This window comes from Anabas testudineus, chromosome 12 (assembly GCF_900324465.2).
Source record: "Anabas testudineus chromosome 12, fAnaTes1.2, whole genome shotgun sequence".
NCBI lineage: Eukaryota > Metazoa > Chordata > Actinopteri > Anabantiformes > Anabantidae > Anabas > Anabas testudineus.
In genome coordinates, this window is record NC_046621.1 from 13001941 (window position 1) to 13021778 (window position 19838).

Below are 19838 nucleotides of genomic sequence, written 5' to 3' on the forward strand. Positions count from 1 at the left end.
AATCTAGTCGAATAGGGAAAACAAAAAATGTCGTTAAAAAGTAAAAGACTTTGAATGTCAAACCTTAAAAGTTTTAAAAACGGCACAGACTAACACCATGACACAGAAGCCACCATCAGCAGTTTCATTTAGTCTACTGTGACACATAATGCAACTACCCACAGATATTTAAATTAGACTAACAACCCAGTAGACGTTTTCAATTGTCCAGGTGTGGTGGTTATTGTTTCTAGGGGGTTGGGTTGTTGGGATATACTGATCCTGGCTGCTAACAACCCCCCTGCACCTAGAAAGGGATGATTAGGCAAGACAGATTGAAGAAGATATGAGGACAAGCAGTGAAACATTTCAAACTAAAAAGAAAAGTCAACAATCAGATAAGACAGGGGTTCTCTCACTGGAAAAAAAAACCAAGCTAACATTTACATATTGGAACGTAGCAATCTGAATCAACAACGATATTGAGAAATCCAAATGACCATTATTGACTAACTTCCTCTGCAATCTTGAGTTCCTTCTTTGCAAAGTGACAAAGCAGGATAGAGAGAGATGATTACAGACACACAATACCAAACAAGCAAGCAATCGATCATTGTCACCCAAAACTGGAAAAATCTGCATATGAGTTTACCAAATAAAGCTGTCTCAACTAATTATTGCACCTCTTTGGGGAACACAAGTGTTTAAACGTCTAACCGTGCCATCACATCTTGTCAGACCGAGTACAACAACAGACGAACAGTCTCAGGAAATGCAAAAGCTGGCAGTTCGGTCACAGGGTCCCCAGATCAAGTCCTGCTGCAGTTGTTCACATTCAGTCACTCAGCCTCATACTCATAAGACTCATACCTGATTCTTGACAATTTTTCAGATTGACTTCTAGTCCAAATGCACGTATCTCTGCATCTCGGACTCTACAAGCGCGCACAGTGACAGCAAATCATTGCTTCCAGCTCTTATCTAAACTAAACTTCTCTGTATGCTATGCATGTGTCTCTCTCCCTCTCTCATATCTTATATCTTAATGTCAGAGTAAATGAGTTAACTTGTTGCTGGTGGGAGGTTGAGAATGATCACCACATAAACCACAGCATAAGCGTGACTGTGAGGGTGTACGTATGTGTTTAGTATCTAACTTCCTGTTGGAATGGTCTTGGTTTGTTTTGTTTTTAGCAGATGTGAAATATGAAGTATAATTATATGAGATCCATATTGAAATCAAGTGTCTGCAGATGTACAGATATTATTTGACTTGTGTCATATATACACATATACACACATACGCAGTTTTTGGTAATAATTAAAAACTGAAGATGTATGCAGAAAGACAAGTTTAATTCCCCACAGTAAAACTCATAAGTAGGCTAACAATATATTTCACAAAACCTATGTGTAAAACGTGTGTATTAAAGTCAACAGCACAACCTAACTAAGCAGCACTGTGGGCTACTTTTCAGTAGATTTTGAAGAGCTGAAACACATTTTTAACGCTATTTAATCAAATAAATGTAAATTAAAATCACTGTCCAGTGGTGCTAACGAAGTAAGCTAAAAATGCTAAAAAACCCTATGGAGTCTGGTTGGTGTCGTTAGCTCCACAAGTCGCACAGCAGCCGGATGCGTCGTCTGCGGACATTCATTAAGTAGTTTCACATTAATTTGAACAAAAAATAATATATGTACCTGCCACCATAATGTGAACGAAAGTAGTTTGGAACGGAAACTCTGCTTAAAGTCTGACCAAACCTTGAAAAACATGTCGGAGGATAAAAACAAAGCAGCGGTTCACGGTCAGGTCTGCTGCCGGTCTCAGGTGAGTTCAGGACCTGTGTGGGTGTAACCCTCTTTATCCACAGAAACACCCAGAAGAACGGCACACACGTGTGCCAGGATGTAAAAGAAAATCATTTTAATTTATCAGCAACTTTTAATTTAGATTTATAGGTTTAATATCATAGATTCAGGTAAATTTATATATATAAAATGCCTGTAGTTCGCACTAGTGGCCACTAGGTGTCACTAAGTCCACCGTAGAGGCAGTTGCAGCCTTACAGAGCATCAGAAGACAGTGACTGAGTTTGAACATAGGTTTAAAAACATGTTTTAATCATACACGCATCATCACACACAGCTGATACTTAGTCTTATAGGTAATACATTTCAGTTACATGTGTCAAATTTAGACGGTTCTGTTCTAAATACTTCCTGGGGTAGTTCTGCAGCAGCTCTAACCTCCTGCAAAAAGAATCTATTGCCTCATAACAAATGTCTCACGCACACGCACACACTCTCTCTCTATAGGAGCCTTAGCAGCCGAATGGTTACAGTGCATGAAACATTAACTGTAGCGTCACCAGTTTGAGTCCAGCTGGGGACTGCTGCTGCATGTCATACCCCCTCTCTTCTCCCATGTTTCCTGTCTGTCTCCGTACTTACTCACTTTACAAACACAGGTGTTAAGGTCATGATCTGGATAGATGAGGTGTGAAGGTTTTTTTTTTTTTTCCTTTCCCCTCTCCATTGAGAGAAGTTGACAAAAACTCCCGGTTGTTTCTTGCAAAAAGGAGGAAAACAAAGTTCCTCCATGGTTTAAGAAAGCTGTGGCCTGGCTATCAACACCCCTCAGTTACAGTGGGGAGCTGGGTTTGTAGTCATAACACCACCGCTTGAGCTGCGTCTGTGCAGAGGCTTGGATGTTCTGGTCTACGTCGTTCCGTATCGGGATGGCGGTAAACCAGCAGACACATTCCTGAGTCCTGCGTTATTATAGTCTCCATTTCATTTCTTCTTACAGTGGCTTCAAAAAGAATTCCAACCTCTTCCCTTTTTTTGGGGGGGGGGGGATGTCACATGGCTTTCAAATACCGGGTCCACCATAATGTTTCCACTGTCTCAGAGTTATTGATTATAGATGGATGGACACACAGCTGAAATGTTATCCATTAAAACTCGAATCAAACACAGTTAGATTTAATAAAGTGTTGCTGAGGCCACTGGGAGCAGACAGGGGCCTCCACTCTCCTTCCACATGCTATTGTACCGCAGCAGACCCTCTCTCCCTTTATGTCTTTCTCATTCTCACACCACTGCTTCCTGTCTGCCTCCACTCTCATTTGTCCTTCTCATTCATATCAAATGACTTGAGCTACTCTCAGGCCTGTGAAAGGCTCCACCCTCAATACATTTCAATTAAATGTATTGAATTAAACAAAGACAAAGATTTGAACACATTTCTTATTTTTGTGATGAGAAAAAAAAAAACACGTCACATGAAGGTGACCTAAAGGAGCATTTCACTGAAACACTGAACCGTGTTTTGGTGGAAGAGGGGTGATCTCGCTGCAGAGGCCTAGAAGATTCACGGGAATGCAGATTGGTCACACTATTGTAACACCCAATTTCCCATCATGATCCATGCTGGGAATTGTCACGGCACTTAGCTAATGTCCCCCTTCCCACCCAGAAACTGTGTGGTGAGATGAGAGAGGGGGCAAACACAGTGGGCTATTATTGAGCAGGGGGGGGGGGATCTCACACAGCATGAAGGGGGAAGGGAGTAAGGCTGGGAATGATATCTGATGCGAGATTGCTCACGTTGGTGGCACCATATGCCCCTCACCTGCTGCTGTTGGTAGTAACTGCCCCTGGTCAGCCCCGCTAACAGAGTCATTATAGCTCTTTGTATGGAAGTATCAAAGTGTTAATGAGGATAATCTTCTTCTGTTTAGCAGATGTATTTGCTTAGTTGTACATGCAAGTAATGCATGGACCTGTAGCTGTACACATTTGATTGGTTCACTTGTCACTGTTGACTAAGTTCCTAATTCATATGACCCCTGTGGAGCTGCATGAGTGGTGTGTGCCACTGAGCGATTGACAGTAACTCATGGTACTGTGGCAATGACCTCTTTGTGTGTTTGTGTGTGTGTGTGTGTGTGTGTGCAAAAAAAAAAAACAGCAAAGCAATTCTTAATTTACCCCTGTGGATAGCTACCATAGCTAATAGATAGTGGATCAGTTTCTCACTAATTGCACAGTCAGTGAGGAACATGGCTGAGAGGCTACAGCTGTGAGGCAGTGAGCTAAATGCACTATTATTAGTAATAATTGATATTTTATTGATCCTCTCGGGGAAATTCATTGCGGACATGCAACTGCATTGTAGGCATCAAGGGTTCAGAGTTCAGTGTCGTGTCCAGGGATACTTTACATGTGGCCAGGAATCAGGGGGGAACTGGGAATCGAACCACCAACCCTGGGATTTGCAGATAAGACAGAGGACTCATAGGGCAGTGGCAATGCTAACATTGCTAACACTTGTCAGTATAAGAGAGAGAGAGAATGGATTTTGTCTTATGTCGTTGTGTAAAGGACCAGTAACCGAGGTTCTCAATTTCACTTCCTTTTGCCAAGTCTGCAGCTAGCGGCGTTCCTCACATTGCACAGTGGTTGTGACAAACCCACACAGAGACATGCTGATGCTGTCACACACTGTACGACTGCATACACTTCATTTTATTTAGTCAACAGGTTTGATGGTTAGGCTACTTACTGCTTGGGAGAAGGACCAGGACCGTATATTTGGCTGACTATACCTGCAAGAACAGACAATGAAAATCAGCGCTGTGGGAGTTAAATTGATGTCAAACTGTACTCTGTGACAATGTTGTCTTGCACAAGAAGTGATAGCTAGTCATCACACTTTGGTTCATACAAATGTGTCATTTGAAAATTTCCAATACGTACTTATTGCATCCCTGCTCATTCGTAACCATTCACTTTCATTATCTGTGTTCCAATCCAGCTCACTTTGATTTGGCCTGAACCAAGCAGATCCCATGGAGACTGTGTAAGTGTTGGCAGTGCCAGTGTTTCTGACAATACATTTGGCAACCAGCCACAACAGCATGGGCAGACAAGAGGCTTGTTCCCAGTGCTGAAAATACTCGATTTACCTCAGCCAAGCCTCACCCTGCAATTTCAGGGTATGAAATTGTCTCCGGCTTGTTTTTCCTGACATTCGATTACCAACATTTTTTTGTGCTCCCCTCCTCCTGTCATGTCTAAATTTTCATGTCTTTGTCTCCTGCTTAAATGGCTTGTTTGGTAAAGAAGATACTGGTAATTATATTACATTTTTGGACATTTCTTTTTGTTCAGCCTGTAGCAGCTACATAAAGGGGCCCTGACACCTCTGCGGTTTGGACAACTGAGAATGGGAATGTAATTGATTTGTCATCACATTTTATGCTTTGTCATGAAGAAATGGGTTTGGTCTTTACAGATTAACAAGCCAAAATTAATATGACACGTGATTAAATCTACCGTCAGTCCAATTGAATTGCCTGCATCAGTGGCACAGAGTCAAAAAACCTCCACCAGCCATGAGTCACCTCCTTATCTGCTTGATTCACTGTAGGATCTTTCTGCGTATTCCAAACATGAGTAATGTGTTTTGATTGAGCATGTAACAAAGTGGATGTGATGCATCTGTGTGTGGCTCCTAGAATAGAACAGCTAGGGAGGGTAGAGGCTGGTATTGTGCAAGGCATTTAGTCATTGATCACGTTCTTAATGTGGGGAGTCACACCTCCTCAGGCCCTACATCCAACACCAGAGGAGATACAGGGGCTGCGGAACAGAAGGTTGCTGGATGTAGTCATATTTCACAGTGGGATGGAGTTAATAATAGTTGGAAGCACAGAAGAATCAGGATTTGTCATGCCAGTGACATTTCTAAAGATTCTTCGTCATATGAAGGTGTCGTGGGGGTGTATGGGTCTGTGTGTATGAGTCTCGCACACTGGAGGTCTGAAGAGTTTACTGTCTCGAAATACACATCAATGTAATTAATAATTTAACCTTAATTGATTTAGCATCCAAAGTAAAAGGAAACAATTCAAAAACTCTTACTTTTTGATGAGTTACTATTGTTTCTACCCTGAAACTGTCTATTTCTTTATGCTCTGTATGAATCTCATTCTGGCTTTCTATGACTTATTTGATCATAAAGACAGTCCATTCCCTGACCCTGCTCTTACAGTATGTTTCCAATCAGAGGTATAGACTACAATGTGTGTGTTACAGTGTAAAGGAGAGAGGTGGAAGGACACTCACCGGTTGAGGAAGTCACTGCTAGCGTGCCAGTCAGTTCCCTGTGATACATAAACATTTGTGTTGATCAGATTTTAATCTCTTCAACCTCTTTAAGGCTACTCTAATTTTATTGTACAGCATCTTCTCATGCAGAGGACTAAATTACGGATTTACGGGTTTTCAAGCATGCACCCTCTGATGTCAATTACAAAAAAAATCCTGGTGATTCCGTGTTGTAGCATTATGGATTTGTCCTCCCAAAAAACAGGAGAACAAAATATTCCTCACATCCACATATCTTCACTATTCAATTCAATAAAATTAAATGTGCTCAATTGAAAACAAAAATCATTCTACATGCACAGTCTAATAATTCTACATATCATTCCTATGTAATCAGTTGTGATGTGCAGGCATTACATGTTAGTGGTTAGAAAACTTAGCAGTGGGTTAAACAGAGTGCAGGTAGTACTTAAACAGACCACAGGTTTTCAGAAAGTGCAAATTAGTGAGTACCACAGGCGACTATTGCTTGGCAAGCTTGGGCAGAGAAAGACAGGGAAGAAGTGGAGGAAATGTAAGAAGAGAGACCCATCTCCATTAGTAAATTTGTACGCAAAGAAGCAGATGAAGAAGAAGGAGTGGGGAGTGGCGGGCTGCTCTTGAGAGCAGTCAGTTCTTCACTTCCACAATGAAAGATGCTGATCCTTCCCAGGCAGAGACTTCTTCACATCAGTGAAAATGGCGGGAGCTGCCAGGCAAAGTAATCCTAACCTGACATTTAAACATTTAAAAGACAACATATGTGCAGCAATGAGATCCCCCTGATGGAAAACCTGCTTTGACCATATGGTCCTGCCGGCTGGAATTTAAAGTTCACCACAGAGGGAAATGGTTACATAACCATCACCATCTGAGACACAGAAAAAAAGGTAATAGGACTTTAGCTATCCTGTTTCACCAAATGCTTGAAAAAACAATAGCAGGGTTCATCTCAAAGGTCGAAACAGGTTGAAAAGACAGCCGGTTCAACAGCCGGTTTAGTCCCGCATGCAGCCAGAGAGCTGCCATTCACTGACAGATTGTTGCATTAGAAATCCTGTTTTGTGCATGATAAGTGAAACTAGGAAAACATAGTCCCATTTAATGCAATATAATGTTTTCAGAAGAAAATCATTATCTCACATACTACATTAGAATTTTACTTTGAGGAGTAACCCTACACCCAATGGCAAAATAAAGACAATACAAAAGATCACTGAAGTGGCTGCAGTTTTTAATAAAATGCTATGCAAATGTTACAAAAGGCAGATAAAGCAACAATAGATACGTCTTCACTCTATTTCCACAAATAATACTGTCATTCTGTCTAGTATGAAGTCTTGTCTATCCATAGCATAAGCTAACAGAAGGCCATTTGACCTGCGTGTCAGAGAGATTGGTTCAAAGCACTGGCTTTAAACGACCAGTTATTACTGTCAACCAGCTGTATGTATAGGTCCCATTAGGGGGTAATTGCAGAATAAACAAACACAAGATATGAGTGTTGAGTGCATAGCTTTTAAACCAGCACAGACATTTGCTAGTGACAAGATATAAACATCCTTACGTCAACCATTGCAGCATTGTTAACTAAAGTGACTTTAAAAAACCTTTCTTAAGTAAATGCATAGCTTACAAGAGGCAACCATTGGCAGAGAGTCATGTAACTAACTGATCATAAATAGCCATTTGGAAAACGAAAAAAGTAACATGTAAATAAAAGCAATTTCACTAACAAAATATGCTGTTGTTTCACTTAGCTTCATAACTTAGTTATGCAAATAAAATAAGCAGTAAGCAATAAGCAAATAGCTGAAGTGATATCAGGCAACATGTTTGAAGTGTTAAATTATAGTACCAGAGAGCATTTCAACTGAGACATGATATAACTTAATATGTACAGAGGAGTCCACAGACAGCGTGTAAGGCCAAAGTGTCCTAAACCTAAACAAACTGTGTCTTCTTGAGGCAGAGATGGGACTTGTAGTCAGAGACGAGGAGGATTGTGGGCAGTGTTAAAGGGATGATGGCATAATATAGTGAGTACTACAAAGGCAAGTTTGGTTGAGGAGTAGTAGTTGGTAGTAGTAGTAACACCAGGGAAAGGTTGGGGACAGAGGAGTGTGAGAAAGCCCAAAGCTGCCAAAAAAACAGCTGGACGTTAAAAATCAAAGGCACTGAGGAAGGACACAAGACAGGAAGCCCTTGACAGGAAGCGCATCATCAGTGAGTCAATAGCTTAAGCCGCGTGATCCAACTGACCAGTAGTGAGCGTTCAGCCGTTGTGCGCTTGGAGATGGGGGCTACGGGGCCCTTTTTCATGTCCTCCTGGTAGGGGATGGTGGCACTGTTGTGGAGATCTGAGTTGGAGTAGTAGCGGCTGCCCCGAATGTGGTCAACTCTGACCAGGTGGCGCTCCCCAGCTGGCCTGTAGGGTGGAGACACTGAGGAGACCTCCTCTGCTATAGTGGGGATCCTCTCATTGCTCAGGTATCTGTACAGGAGGTCTTCAGCTGTTCACGAGACAGAGAAAGACATTCAATAATAAAAAACATTCAACAATACAGCAAGTTTGGCTGTTGTTTTTTATACACAGACCACAACATAGGAATCCTCATTTACCATTCCAGTGAGGTTGACACACTAAAGTATATCTTGAAAATAAAAGTGTGGATCTGAAACCTAAAGCATGTGTGCACATACCTTTCCTTCCCTGTGCCCAGGGCTTGGAGTAGGGATCTACCACTCCAACACAGGTATCCACAGGCATGGACAGTGGCCGGGGCTTACCTAGAAGCAGCAGTTAAATCTATATGAAGTGATTTATTCTAGGAGCAGCAGTTCCTTAACATTCATAATATTTCCATATGACAAAATACTGACCTCGCGAAAGTTTGTGCTCCCGCATTCTCGGCTGTATCACGTTGGCTTCGATGGGGCAGCCAATGCTGAGTTTGTCATTATCTGTGATGATACAGCGTCTCCTGCTCTCCTGGTCCAGAAAGGAGTTGGGTGACTCAGAGCCCTTTGGTTTCTTGCTAATGCTGGAGAAGGAGTCTGTTCTCTCCTCACTGCAGAGAGAAACAAATGCTCATTTATTTATTTACCACAGCACCACATGCCACGATGTGAAGCAGAGGACCAAGATTAGGATGATTTGAAAGCAAATGATTTACAGCTTTGATGTAATTTTAATAAAATGAATAATACAAGACTACAAAAGTCTGTTTTTTTTTATTTATTCAGTCCCTCTAGCGTTTTAGGTGAAGTGGCCACATTCTGTCTTCTTCCTGGAGGTGGAAGATGAAGGAGGCATTGCATAAGGAGTGTGGTGGGACTGGTGGGAGCAGAGTGGGCTGAAGACAAGAAGAACAGAATGTGCTGTAGGAGGGAAGAAAAGTAAGGCAATCATGGGCCGGGGACACACTCATTATCCATCAGCCCTAAAGGCCTGGGTGAGGAAATGTTCAAAGGTTGACTGAGGGGGCGTTTGAATCAGTCAGTGCAGTGTGGCAGCTGGTCTCCTTTATTTTCACCACCAGTTCTTGAAGTTGTTTAATGGCTTAAGTTTAAACCTCTAACTTTAAAACTCAAGATCATAATAGAATAAACGAAACGTGACAGCTCACCGTGGGGTGTATGGTACTGGTGGAGGAGGGGGGATGTACAAGTCCAGGATAGCTGGCTTCTCCTTTTTGGTTGAACCATTAGCTGAGCCGCACGGAGACTGGTTTCTGATCAAAGAGGAATTATTCTGAAAGATACAGCACATTCATTGATTCATTACTATTAAAATGGCAATTTTTTTAAATTTAGGACAGCAGTGCCATGAGACCTGAAATAAACAAATAAAACGTCCCCTCTCCCTGTAAAATGTAAAGTCCTTTACAAGTAAAATTGATGATGACGATTATTATTATTATTATTATTATTATTATTATTATTATTATTATTATTATTATCTGCTATACTGTTCAATTTGAATGCATGTCTGCAGTTTATGCCAAAAACCAACATTTAAAATTAAGACAAAAATGTGACTTGCTGGCAACTAGAAGGAGTCCACCAGAAGCTATGAGACATTTAAGTGCTTGTGTGTGTCTCCCCTAGTATAAAGCTTCATGTTTGAGGTATGGAAAAATTGTAAGTGAAGTCCAAAATAGCCTGTGAGACATGTACTTAAAACTGTGCTCATTTACCACAGTTATGTTTGCCGACACTCAACAACACTACGTCCTTGACTAAAAGTGCACTCCGATTTGCTGCAATTTTCATCAGCCCTAAATGATATGTCTGACGATAGAGTAGAGTAGATGTAATATATTACTGACAAAGTAAACATCTCGTGAATCATTCCCTCCTGTGAACAAATTATATAGTATTACAAAGCCAGTGCCACTCATTCCTGGAACAGGGGGGCAATTTGTCTCTGTGGTGCCTGTGGAGCCTTATTATCACAGATAAACTCAGATGGCTAACTCTGATACGTCTGTCTACTTGTTAAAACAAGATGGTGGTGGACATATTGACATTAACCACCTTTGCGCTGAAAGACTCTTTGTTGTTTTAGGAACCCGGTCTTATCTGATTTTGTCACATCTTGCCTTCTTGGGCTCTGAAACAGGCTACGCATGATAAGACGAGCTAGAGCTTACAACAGGCTTATTGTATTGCTGTCTGTTAAAGAGGACTCAGGTGGCTAAAAGCCTAACGTGTTTACATTAGGGAGGAATAGCAAATTGGATTACAGTCATATAACCGTATTAGCACAATATTTATCAGCTACAACCCGATGTTTGGGGTGTTTTTTCTAGGAAGACGAGAAGGTAAAGCCAAATAAATTATCGCAAGTCCTATTGTCTTCCTCTGATGGCAACATTTGCGCCATGTGTTTCTAACAAACCTGATATAATCTAACCAGACTCAGATGTATCTACTAAATGACATCATGAGCATTTGTTTGCCTCTTATGCTATTGAGCACAAAGGTAAACCCAATGTTGTATTCAGGTTAAATCCAGCCGGCAGCACTCTCAGGGTGGCTCTGTGACACTTGCCTGAACTTGCTGCAGTGAAACCAACTCCCTAAAAAGCTGATAATTGGTTGACAATGTCACAGGCTTTTTCTGACTTCCAAGGATGAAAGAAGGAAGCGTGTATGCTTGCGTGCATGTGTGTATGTACCTGAGGTACTGGTGGCTTCCAGCGCATGTTCTTGAGGGGAGCTGGGGTGAAACCTGTTGTGCCCGTGGGCCTCTTCTTGAGAAGCAGAACCACACCTTTGGGGTCCTCCCTCAGTTTGATGACTAGGTTTTTCAGCTGCCAGCCCACCTGGTTAACCGGATGAGACCAGACAAAAAGGCTTTTACAGTATGTAATCATTTTACCACTGTGTGAATATAGAAAATCAAGAAAGAGACTCACCACAGTCTGCTGGTTAACCTGGATCACCTCGTCACCAGCATGGATCTTTCTGGACAGGTCTGCAGGTGACTAAAAAACAAACAAAATAAAGGTGTAAAGCTAGACTCCTACTGCTAACACAATTTACTTTTGAATAAGAAATCAGAACCTACGTTAGTGCCACATCTGCCCAATTATAACTGTCCTTTTGAATCCCATTAAAAAAGCAAATGTCAATTGAAATTGTGAGAAAACACGCTCTACATGCATGAACTGTTGGAATTGTTTCTCACAGATGTCAAACTGGATTAACTATCCACTATTGGTGATGATTCAGGTCTTGATTCACAATGAAAAACCTGAGGCGTGAGGATTTGACTCTGGCAGTGATGCTGGTGTATTAGTCATTGACTGGTTGTGGGGAAAAGGTAGAACTTCTTCTTGTGTGTTTGTGGGTTACTAGATTGCAGAAACAAGCAATTCCCAGACGACCAGTTCTTAACTCCTTCAGAACAATATCATATGCTTGCTCTTAAGAGTAAGGTCTAAAAAAACCCACTAACAACACAAACTGTCAGTTATACAAAACATTAATACAATATGCTATGTATGATATGTATTTGTAGTCATTAATTTAATTTGAAGGTATAATGATGCTGATCTTCTTGTTGTCTTCATGTTTATACTTACATGTTCTGTGGTTCCTGTGATGACATGTAAACCATCATACGTAGACTTGATATACATCCCCTAGGAAAGAAAAACAACGTTATCAGAGGGAGACAAATATATTTTGCTGACATGTAAAGGTCCCATGGCAGCCAAAGATGTCTGCCAACTGAGGTTATTGCAAAAAGTGCCTACTTGTCAAAGGTAATACATAAACTAAAAAATAAAATCTTCCACTATGTCCATCCATTAAAGCTTCTGGAAGACACCTGCCTTATAGAAACTAGAGTGCAGGTAGAGGAACTGCACCAAACAGGATTACACAGTTTAATTAAAACAGCATGCAACAACTTGTTTGTACATTTATTAATCGAAACCATCAGTACACCTCTGAGGCTTAAAACTGTTCTAAATGTAACATTCCCATCTCTATATATGACTACAGAAAAATTTCCAATTGGAGACACATTCCAAACATTTCTGGTCAGGGAACCCTAGGAAAACATGGGGTGTTGAAGAGATGAAAAAATCCCAGCATTCCTTACCAGACCCTCGCCTGGCTGGATATTGGTCAGCTGAACTTCCTCCAAGCAGGCTGACTGGCTCATCAGGGGGTCCGAGGTGGTTCTCACGGTCTGATCACAGATGCTATTCAAAATCTTAGACTGCAGCGGAAAAGGCAAAATACAATTTATCAATGAATGAAATTTTATTAACACGGTGGAGTACTGTGCCTACAATAACTGCCAGAGGTACTGTGTGTTTTACAGGCTAGAACAGGTTAGTCTACACTGTCATTGTCACTCTTGCTCCCTGTGTACTCATGTGGGTATGTTCAAGTTTTTTGCTACATTTTAAGGGCTAAAAAGAGGGATTACTGAGCTAATAACTGACTGTCCCACGGCACACACCACACTCAAATTAGTCCACTGCATGTTTTTCTGCTTTGCCTCGTTTTTTTAAGGACAAAAACTGCAATTTGTCATCATTACAGAGGTTTGTTTCTGTGGCTGTTTTGAGCATAAAGTGTACACTTTATTTGCAAGAGAAATTGTACAGGACAATGCAAAGCCTTACAAATAGAGCCTCAGCTCTACAGTGAACTTCACAGCTGTCTGAGAGGGAAAGATGGATTACAGCAGGAAGCCCAGTGTTAGCCCAATGAGTCTGGACAGTGTCAACAATAGAAAACACTGATTGATGACTGGGGCTGCCTCCTCCATTGGCAATCCTGAGGTTCCACTCAAAGAAAACCTGACCTTGTTGCTGAAAGCATGTCATACAATCTCTGTGCAAAAGGACGTTTAGCTGAACGATCAAGCAGAACTTCACTCCCTTACAGAAACCTCTTGGTCTCCTTTAGTGTACATTATGGGAAGAGCAGAGTTACAGTATACTTACAACTTCCAGGATCTTCTCCTCCATCTCATAAACACTGCAGTCCTGTTACACAGAAGATAGTGATGACAGATTAGGCTTGTGAGCAGTAAACAACAGGAAAAGGAAGGCCAGGGAGAGAAAAAGTATAGGGATTGGGTAAATATGATATAATCAACATTCCAGTTATAGAACTGAGAAAAATGGAGAACAGCCTCAAATAAACAGCTTTTAGATTCAAATTACGTCTTTGAGCAAAATCTGGGGACTTTGTAATTACAGTACATAATGCACTGTGTGGTTCAGTAAACTGTATTGAAACCTAAATACCATTCAGACACTCATATAGTTATAATGTGCAGATGACGTGGTGGGGCAAAACGTGTAATGATGCCCAGAAAGCTCTCTTTTCTGGAAACGTGAATAAATCACTGCTTCCCACAGTGGGTGGGCTAGTAGAGACAGGGGTCTTATGAAGTCAAACAGTAGCTGTGATCTTGGTTGTTTGTGGCAATGAGTCAACAATCAAATCTGCAAAATCAGCTCAAAGACTGCTCTTCAACCCTGCACTCATACTCTGCAGCTGGACTGGACACAGCTGAGGCAACAGCCTCCCCTGACAACTGTGTTGTTGGTGGTGAAAGGGCTTCTGGTTAGGAAGAGGGGGGTCACAGAGATGCATGTGGTTGGGCCCCAGCCTGTTTATTGCACTGGTTCCACGCTGGGAATGCCCACAGGGAAGTCATCTTTCAAAACATAGGTGAAAAGCTTCTGTCAAAACTAGAGAGCGCAAAAAATGCTCTTTTTTTTTTTTCGTGAGAGCCCTCTCCAGACACAAGCCTTTGTTTAAGCAAAATAAAGGGTGTTGTGGCCCTCACTGTGTTAGTGACATGCACAGGCATGTGCCATGTACAAAGACAGCTCTGTTGCTCTTGTAAATCTATTGTACAGACAGTGAATGGGGGTTGGGGGGCCGAGCAAGTTTTTCCATATTTCCATAACTTGCACATTCCACTGGGCTAAAGGGGAGCATCTGTTTTCAAATGCAGTTGGCTTGTCATACTGTTGGTTTATTTGCACTGACAAAATTTATTGTCTGTGACTGTCTAATGGCCATAAGTAATGGCTTCAAGTCAAAGCAAAGCACATCTCACGACTTTTAAATATTATTTTCAATCTGTAAATTCAGTGCCTGCTTGTGAGACTAAACTCAATTGAAAAGTTAACATAACCAATCATAAAATGTGTCATTTTACATATATAAGTCTCAAAATCACGTCTTCATACAATATATATTATAACACCAGCCAACAACGGTGGTTGAAGGAATTTGGCTATGCTTCTGTAAATAAACAACTGCATGTTTCTTTTAGCAAATGGCCCATGTTTGGATGACTGCACTGTTGACTAAGCCAAGAGGGATGAGCTAAAAATATGCATTTTCGTTTTTAGAGGTCACAAAAGCAAAATAGTATCATTATGTGCTTGGCACATCTCCCATCAAGCTTTAACATTTACAGAACTTTTCTCCTGTTTCATGGTACCACCAAATCATGAGAAAACAATATAACAGATATATGTTATATGTGTTTGTGATATCCAGAATAATAACAAACTTTGTCAAAACTATCGTGTTTCTAGTAGACAGGAACCAGATCATTGCTAAATGCTGAGCAAGGCTGAGGGACAATTCCCTGGGTGTACTGATTCTGCACGTTCTGGTCTTGATCCCACGGCCAGTGTGTATCAGATGACTCCCTGAGTGCTGCTCACTAGGCCTTTGATCTGCCACCGTAGAGGATCTGCATGGTCAAGCAATGAAGTGGCCTAAAGAGAACAGTGGCAGCACAGTGCGGGAACTAGAGTTTAGCTGCCTGTGAATAAAAAAAAAAAAGACATGGACTGCTGATACCTGGCATCATATCTGCATATTTCTTTTAGCAAATGGCCAATGTTTGGATGACTACACTGTTCTGATATATAAAGTGTCAATGTCTGGCCTACATAAGAGAAGTTGTTTTTCTACTATAAAGTCCGTATTTGATTCAACCATTCAGTAGTGGGAAGCACGGACAAAACACACAGGGGATCAATAGAAAATGTGTTGTTTGAAAGAGAAAGACCTCCACACTGATGGGTCAGCCAAGATGGGCGATGTGTTCACTGTTTTATTTTGGTGTCCCATTGTGTGTGTGCACACAGGCTTCATTCAGGCAGAACACATAAATTGTGTGATCTGAAAAGCCCCAATTCTTGGCCCAAGTTCACGAATGAGCTGGGCAAACCTCATGCTGTCCTCCCCCATCATAAAACGAATCACTGTGCTCCTGTGCAACCTTTTGCCTTGCCTTACTCCTGCCTGCATGGTACAAAAAACAAAAAACAAAAGGAGTCCAAATGGTCAGAAGAAATCAGACAGGGAGTGAAGAATCTCGCTGATTTCTTGCAGAAATCACATCTGTGAGTTGGTTTGAAAAGTGATCAGAGATCCAACTAAATCTACCCTCCAGTTGTTGAAGGTAAACCAATCGCTCCAGGCTTACAGAATTCTTTCAGTGCTTATCAAGATTTGATTCTACACCATAACCTCTCCACTTTAGATGGCAGTGTGGGAAACATATACCCCCAATTTGTCCTGGATGACCATGACCGAGACAGCCACTATAAATCACCAGAGGCGCTGAAATCCCAGACTCTGGTGAGGAAACAGGCACTCTGGGAGTGAAATTTATTTTGATGCATTAAGCCTCTAGAAATGACACCTGTGTATAATGACTTGCCTTTTAGGCTACTCTTAAACCAAAGCTTTGGAGAGAAAAATTGTCTATACAAACTAAGGGATTTGATGTGGCAGGTAAGCCTCTCAGAAGCACCCTTTGTTGAAGACATATTTACCATAATGCTATGTAGAAAGCAAAAAGTTGTAAGATACAGTGAATATTTGCTGATGCCCTGTTTTAACCATTAGCCATTTATCTGGCAGTCAGATGGACCACCTCTTCATCCCTGCATTAAACCTACACACAGGAAGTGCTTTCAGACAGTTTGGTCCCCCACGGCGAGCATCTTGAAGAACAAGCAAAAACAGGAACCACATGGCTGAGTGAGTATGGCAGCCTGGGGAATGCTGGCAGGCACCTCTAAAAGAGCGGTGGTGGGTTTTTATGAAACTGGAAACACAAAAGCGACGTTTACCATTAACGTCCCCACACTAAGGGGGTCTCCTCGTTAGCCAGCATGAGAAGGAAAATATCCCAAGAAAAACATCAGCAATAATGTGATCAGACTACTTGCTTATGTCATGGCTGCCAGACCACATCTCCCATAACTCTCTTCTCCCACACTTTATCATGCGTGTCTGTGCCCCTGGGTTGGTTTTTAGTGTGTGGAAAAAGCTGTTGAGTGTGTGTCTGTGTGTGTGTGTGTGCTTCCCAGAGGCTAACTGCAGCATGCAGACCTGTTGAACTGTGGTGGTGAGCTCCAGGCACAGCTGAATAATCTTGTTCTTAGTGGTTGTAAAGTCACTGATCCCGGTAAGAGGCGTCCTGCAAGAAGACAAAGAGGGAAAGCGAGAACATTAGGAAACAGCGATGGAACGGTTTTTAGAAGACTGTAGTCAAATTCAAATCTATTGGCAGTATAAAACAATGATGTTTGATGTTGCATTTATCTACCTACTGTCAATGCTGTCCACAGAAACACAGTCCACAGAGTTATTGACATGTAGTGTGCATGTAGTATATCCCTGAGCTTCACAACACACTCAGTGAACCTTGCTCTGATTACTGTGTTTAGGTGACTGGCCACAGGCTTGGCTGTAAATCAAGAATGTCAATTCTGGTGCCATTTTTTTTTTAAATCTCCTTTTCTGTCGCTTTTACCTCCCCTGCCTCCATTTTAAACTTTTGATCTCCAAAATGGCTCCAAACACAACCAAGCAGTTCTTCAAACATCTCACTAAGGGTCATTGTATTATATTGGGTCTATACATATATTGGATCTCCGCTGTCACCTAGTGCTTGCTCAGGTGGGGTTGTTAAGCACTGTAAAGTGCCTTGAGATGACATCTGTTGTAATTCGGTGCTATACAAATAAAACTGAATTGAATTGATTCAACAGAACTTTTGCAAAAACAACCACTGACTGGATGGAAGCTATGAGGGGTTCATTATTGTGTATATGATAACTTAATGCTTTCTTGGTGACTTGACAAAAGATAAGAAAGCTATAAGTAAATTATTTAACACTTGCACATTCTTAAATATTCTAATGTGCTCAGGTAGATCTAGCGGCGGCTTGTATATTTTAAGAAAATGTTGGGCTCGTTAACATTATTTGTGACAAATGTTTAATAAAATGTAAAAATAAGAATTAGTTGCCAAATTTTGTCTTGGGGCAATATTTTTGACATGTGGGTGTTTCCTGTGTGTTTGTACCTGTCAAGCCATGCCAGGAGGCTCTTTGCAGCACCAATAAGTTCCACCACAGAGGTGAGGAAGTCATTGGGTGGTTTGCGTGAGGTGCTTCCATCATATGCCGGGCTTCTCCTGCGATCAGACGTGGCCATGTGCAGACTGTTGGTGACAGTTCTCATTCTCACAACCAGGTTCTTCAAGTTGTCAGTCTCTACCCCATAATTCTGAAAGAGTAGAATTATTCATTCCATTAAAACTATGAAAAATGGAGAAAAAACAACACAATAATAATATTTACAGCATGGGAGACTTATTCCAGGAAAAAACACATAGCCTGTAATAATTTCTCTGACACATTTAAAGTGGAGCCGTCTGTGAGGACGGCACAGGCATGAAATTTCCCCTCCACTCAACAGATGTGTTCTACTGGGGATGTGAATGTGCCGTCACCTGATTCCTATAAAGTGGAACAGAAGTCTGAATTCTTGGTTCTTGTCTGACCTTTGGCATTCCTCTGATTTACAGCGTATTCACATGTGCAGTCCAAACCATCTCCAAACCTAAACCACTCAATACTGAGCTTCAACCGGATGCACATATTTTCTAGGAGGGTTAAGTGTGTATCTGAGACTGAGCAAATATTTTGAAGAGCTTGTTTGAAAGTCTTTGCAATGTTTTTATTGAATAAATAGGTTTGTAGTAATGTGTTTATTAAAGGTAACCAGAGACAGGGTAGGCTGGCCCCTGTCATGGTAAATATCAGCTTACATGATGTTGCATCACTGCCAGCAGTGCTGCTGTATGTGTGATGTGCCAGTAGCTAGATATGCTTTGCAATGATTGAAACAGCACGTGTTTGGCAAACTACAAAGGAGATCTGCATGTGGTTAGTGTCTACTTTTATTCCAGTACCTCTTTCCATGTTAAAAAAAAATATATATATATAGATATATATTTCACTCGTTTCAAATTTCCAAGAAATCACTGGAATACACTATACTAGCAGCTGCCAGCAGCTTCACACTTGACACCTGACATGAAATGGATTGTTTAAACACCATAAAAGATTAGCAAAAGTGATCAGCGAAGAAATGATTGCTTCATCGTCCAGCCATTCACACAGTCAAAGTGGACCTTTGGCACAAAGGCAGCCTGAGCATTTTCTTGGTCTAAAGTCTCTCCTGGCTTTTTCATTAGCAGGCTAATCACACAGCCATAGCAGCCCTGACTGGCCCACAGATGTCCGGCAAATCTCTGAGCTAAAAACCATGTCTGAGCAAAATCTGCCGCACCAAACACAATTTTCCTCTTTTCACAAAACTTAAAGCCAAATTTACACTGTCTCAACACATTGTTAGCAACATTTGGTTATTATAGAATCAAGATGGTAGACATTTTTTGAGTATAGACTGTAGTTGGGGCTCTTTGAGGGGACTATATACTGATCTAAGTGTCCTCGGGAGAAATGAAGAATGGCTATCAAAACAGAGCATTTCCTGCCCTCACCACAGGCTTTACACAGATCCGACTGAACTATAAAAGATTTGGTATCTTTGTGATCCAGTCAGATCCGTGCCTGTACAGTGTGTGTTCAGAGTGTGTGTTTATGTGAGTATTGCTAAAACGTGTAGCTAAGCTTGAGTGTTACCTTATACCATGGGACCATTCAACTCAAGGCAAAGGTAAAATAAATATACAGCTGCTCTGTCATGTCCTGTATGTTCAGTGGCTGTTGAACACAGCCTGTGTGTGTGTGTGTGTGTGTGTGTGTGTGTGTGTGTGTGTGTGTGTGTGTGTGTGAGAGAGAGAGAGTATCATGAGGTACTGGTCTTTGAAT

At 41.4% G+C, this 19838-nt stretch overlaps 1 protein-coding gene across 1 annotated transcript in view; it reads right to left on the reverse strand.

Moving 5' to 3' along the window:
• The window catches only part of LOC113158321 (connector enhancer of kinase suppressor of ras 3-like), a 42395-nt gene that overhangs the window by 6700 nt on the left and 15857 nt on the right, over positions 1-19838 (reverse strand). The window contains exons 3-15 of the mRNA XM_026354140.1: positions 18023-18225; positions 17044-17131; positions 13611-13652; positions 12755-12874; positions 12231-12290; positions 11562-11630; positions 11322-11468; positions 9768-9892; positions 9022-9209; positions 8842-8928; positions 8401-8651; positions 6118-6155; positions 4553-4595 (exon numbers count right to left, since the gene is read on the reverse strand). Coding sequence (XP_026209925.1) covers positions 4553-4595; positions 6118-6155; positions 8401-8651; positions 8842-8928; positions 9022-9209; positions 9768-9892; positions 11322-11468; positions 11562-11630; positions 12231-12290; positions 12755-12874; positions 13611-13652; positions 17044-17131; positions 18023-18225 — 1461 coding nt within the window. The remainder of the gene's footprint in view (positions 1-4552; positions 4596-6117; positions 6156-8400; positions 8652-8841; positions 8929-9021; positions 9210-9767; positions 9893-11321; positions 11469-11561; positions 11631-12230; positions 12291-12754; positions 12875-13610; positions 13653-17043; positions 17132-18022; positions 18226-19838) is intronic.